Genomic DNA, 4,342 nt, shown 5'->3' with positions numbered 1-4,342 from the left:
TTCACAACCTCCCCGTGGCTTTTCCCGTGGGGGAGGTTTCCTGACACTTGACTTGACAATTCTAGGACAGTCTTCCAAAATGTCTGGAATCCCTTGGGCTCCAGAAGTGCCCTGGCATTTAGCTGTGGCTTTTCAGTCAGGTTTTGAAGTTGAGAGTGAGTGTTAACATACCGCTGGCAGCCGAGGATGCATTTGAAGAGACATCTGCATTTCTTTCTGCAAGTAAAGGCCTTGCCACATCCCTTGGTAAGTTCTTTAAGCAGTTGATTGCCTTCCCTGATTTTCAAAGTGGAGCAGGGAGTCCCTTCAGTCTCATCTAACTGCAGATGCAGCACCAGCATCAGGATTATCTGCTTTCGGTCTGTATTGAGGCCGGGTGGTTTTAGAACTTAAACCAGTGTGGTGTGTAATTGCTGTTGCAGGCTGGTTCCTCAAGTGAAGCCATCCTGGATGCTATGGGCCGAGAGCTTGTTCCAGCCACAGGGATTGCCTTAGCCGGAGAATACGGAGCTGTCCCTGGCCACAGGTACAGTCACTATGGGGAAGGCAGACAGTGACATGCTCGTTTTATCCATCCATTCATTTTGCAGCACCTCTGTGGTGTTAAGATGGCCAGAGGTTCCTAGAATGGTTCCTGAAAGTAGATAAAAACAAAGCCTTGGAATTATGGTTGGGCTTGATGATCTTAAAGGTCTTTTCCAAACTAGGGTGTCTGTTTTGTCTGAACGACAGCACCTCGAACATCGCTCAGGAGTGGGGCTGCCCCAGGGCTTTTCCTCTGGTGTGCCTGTCTCCAGCAGAGTTAGGAAACCACACAGCAGGTCTGCTGTTCAAACAGTGATTTAACACCATCGCCTTTACTTTGAGGAGCAGACTGTGGCACGGTGTGTGGTGTGTGAGGAGTACTCACAGTTAAACCGCTCTGGCTTGGGTGGCGCAGTCCAGGAGGGTGTTGGGAGGGTATGCCAATAACTGGGGACCAACTGGGGACCTGCCAGCAGTCTGAGGGGCCAGGCACTACCATGCCCCTGCCTCAGTTTCCCCATATGCAAAATGCATTGATACAGGGGCTGGGAGGAACTACTTCTGATTAGCCATCCTTTAAATGTGGATCACAGTGCTTTTTGGTTAAGGAAATACACACCTACAATCAGTAACAATCTGACTGTATTAAACAATTGGGCTGTAATACAATTTGACTGTATTATTGTAGAGGTGGTTTGGTTGTACAGTGTGTGCTGGGCAGGGAGGCTGAATCTTGTAGTGCAGGGAAACTGGTGAGGAAGAAGATGGGAAATGACTCTGTTCCCTCTCTTTCTCCTGGATGAGAAGTGAGTGGACAGCATGAAGGTGGAAAACTGCACAGAAGCTTTTAAATGACCCTGAGTTAGCTGTATGCTTGTTCAAAACTGCATCTTTGTGTTCAGTTTGAAACAATGGAGTCCTCAGTCCAGATTGTCCAATTTACATTTCAAATCCATCTCAGCTGCCAACACATTGGTGGTACGGCGCTAGCTGAGAATGCCACAGAGCAGCCAAAGGGCTATTTGGCATTCAGGGGATGAGAGGGGAGAGGGATCTGGTTTGCAGACACAGAAAGGTAACCCACCTTTCATTGTAGTGAGTGCTTCCTGCCTCTGCTGTAGAATAGAGAGTCTGAATTGATAATGCCTCATGTGAAGCTGACCTTTATTTGGTATCTGCTAAAGTAATTGTGTTTATTTTTCTTCTCTGAAGCTGCTGTTGTAGTTCTTTTTGAATCAGGAAGCAGCCTGTGACCAGCTCTGCCTTTATTAGCAGCATGGAAGGGCTGGTGGGCTTTGAATAAAATGAGAGGCTGCATGATACATGTAAGGGTTTTCAGCAAAGCTTTGTTTGCAGCACTGGTAAAGCACTACTATTTCCCATTTGGCCTTTGTATGTGGGGAAATCCAGTTATGGCAGAGCCCTTCTAACAGCCACCAGTGGTGCTGGGACTGCCCACTGCTGTGGTGGATCTGCTTTGCATCAGCGTGGGAAACCAGTTAGGAAATGGGCCCTGAGGGCAGGGGGGTTCCTGTCCCTGGTCTTTCTAACTGAATGGTTTCCAGGATGTGAAACCTTTGAGTATCTGCTTAATGTGCAGTCCTGTAATCTGCACTGGGCAGCCTTAAAGCTCTCTCTAAGAAGGATTTCACTGCAGAATAAACATGTTTGCACACTGCTTTGGAACCCTTTGATGGGGAGGATGGGACTTGTTAATGAAAAGTAATTGCAGACATAGCAGAGCTGTGGCTGTGATAAATCAGAGCTGACCGGGAGACCAGTGTCATCTGTGGTATGTACCCTTTTGCACAGGAAACCCATCCTTGGGAGGAAGAAGTTGCAACCTCATCCGAATATAATCCAGGTGATCCGAGCGTTCACGTCCTCTGTCCCTTTGCTGCCTGGAGCCTTTGCAGACTATCCCGATGTTCTTCCATTAAGCCTGAATCCCAGAGGGATTGGTCACAGTTGGTGATGAAGAAGTAGGTACAGAGAAGCTTGTTAATGTGACTCAGGCTTTTTGTGAGACTCTGTGTTCTGCTGCTGCTGCTGCATGGGTCCTTGCAAAAGGTTGCTCTGGGCTGCTGCCAAAAAGCCAAGTGTGCTCTTGGAAACACCTCCTGTGACCTGTTCCAAGTCCTTGAGATGTTAACTCTTGTTCGACAATGAAAACAAGCTGTTCTTTTTAATAATTACCCCAAATTAAAGTGAGAAATGTGCAGCTTGTCCCCATTTGTCTGCCCTTTAAAGGCTGAATTTCACCCTTGGTCTGAACACACCGCTGGTGACGGAGCAGAATCGTTCATGAGATTTATGAGTGCTCTGTGTCTTGGCTTTCTCTGCTGGGTTTTGGTTTTGAATGGGTATTGCAGTGGCATGACCTAAAAGCACCTTCTCTTTCCCACTCTTTTGTGCTGCCTGCGTCTGGAGCAGCACTCTGTCCTCTCTCTATTCCAAGACCATGTTCTTTCTCCTAATTAGCACATCTCTTCATTTTGCTCATACAATCTGCACCATTAATCTGCCTTCTCTTTCATGCAAAATATAACACCACTACATAAAAACCTGCAAGAGTGACCACTGTGTACCCAGAGCCCCTGTTCAAGAGGCTGCTTTTATTCATGGTTGTTGAGCTCAGTGCTGACAGTGGTGGGTGTTGTTGCAAAACAGTGGGTTTGAGAACAGCAGAGAGGGGGTTGGAACTGGATGATCTTAAGGCCCTTTCCAGCCCTAACTAGTCTATGATTCTAGGACAGGGATGTGGCACGAGGGTGAGGCTGGGAGGTGGGAAGGCATTGTGGAGGTCAGGAGGAATCTGGCCCATACAAGTGCTGTATTCCCAGCCAGCCAGCACTGAGGTTGAACTACAAGCTGTAAGCTTCCAGGATGCTAATTCCAAGGTTTCCCTTGTTCTCGCTAGTTATCCCTGCACGCTGCGCCAGTATCTGCAGGAGAGCAGTCCGGATGTCTGTCTCTCCACGATGATGATTTTACAGCTCTTGGAAGGTGTGGACCATCTTGTTCGCCATGGAATAGCACACAGAGACCTGAAGTCTGACAACATCCTGGTTGAATTTGATTCTGGTATGTAGTCTGAAAGCCAGTGAAGTCAGGCACAGAACTGAGGTAGCTGTGAAGGTGTTCAGGGAAGTTCTGCCCAGGTTTGGGGGAAAAACGAGCATCAAACCCTTTGAAGAAGCTCAGGTTTGGTTTTTAGTGTCCTGCTTGCTGCCACTGCAGCACTGGGGACCTCATTGATAGATGACTATCTGTGCCTCAGCTTTTGGATCATTAAAACAGGCTTGAAAGGAGCGTTGTGCTGTAATCAGGTGGAGAGACACAGCATATTGCTGAGGTGGTGCACTGCACAGCACAGTGTAGAGTAACGCTGCGTTTGTGGTGCTGCAAGTGCCTTTGCTCAGGCTCTTGGCTCTCATTTCGCTAGCTGAATCACACAGAGCAGTTCTTACAGTCACACCTTGAGGTCAGGTTATGGGATGGTGGAACATGGGTACAAGTGCCTTTGCTCAGGCTCTTGGCTCTCATCTCGCTAGCTGAATCACACAGGGCAGTTCTTACAGTCACACCTTGAGATCAGGTTATGGGATGGTGGAACATGGGTTGGAAGGCAAAGGAACCAACAGTGTCAAAGTCAGAAGCAGCCGGAGAGGGCACTTCATCAGGGACTGTAGTGATAGGACAAGGGGTGATGGGTTCAAACTGAAACAGGGGAAGTTCAGGTTGGAGATGAGGCAGAAGCTCTTCCCTGTGAGGGTGCTGAGGCGCTGGCACAGGGTGCCCAGAGGAGCTGTGGCTG

The 4,342-nt window shown here is 48.4% G+C and overlaps 1 protein-coding gene across 1 annotated transcript in view; it reads left to right on the top strand.

Moving 5' to 3' along the window:
• PINK1 (PTEN induced putative kinase 1) overlaps positions 1-4,342 on the top strand; it is an 8,872-nt gene that overhangs the window by 1,747 nt on the left and 2,783 nt on the right. The window contains exons 3-5 of the mRNA XM_010010916.1: positions 423-526; positions 2,338-2,492; positions 3,373-3,609. Coding sequence (XP_010009218.1) covers positions 423-526; positions 2,338-2,492; positions 3,373-3,609 — 496 coding nt within the window. The remainder of the gene's footprint in view (positions 1-422; positions 527-2,337; positions 2,493-3,372; positions 3,610-4,342) is intronic.

This window comes from Nestor notabilis, unplaced genomic scaffold (genome assembly GCF_000696875.1).
Source record: "Nestor notabilis isolate BGI_N333 unplaced genomic scaffold, ASM69687v1 scaffold19823, whole genome shotgun sequence".
NCBI classification, from domain to species: Eukaryota; Metazoa; Chordata; class Aves; order Psittaciformes; family Psittacidae; genus Nestor; species Nestor notabilis.
The sequence above is the reverse complement of the archived record's forward strand: the minus strand, read 5'-3'. Positions and strand labels throughout refer to the sequence as shown.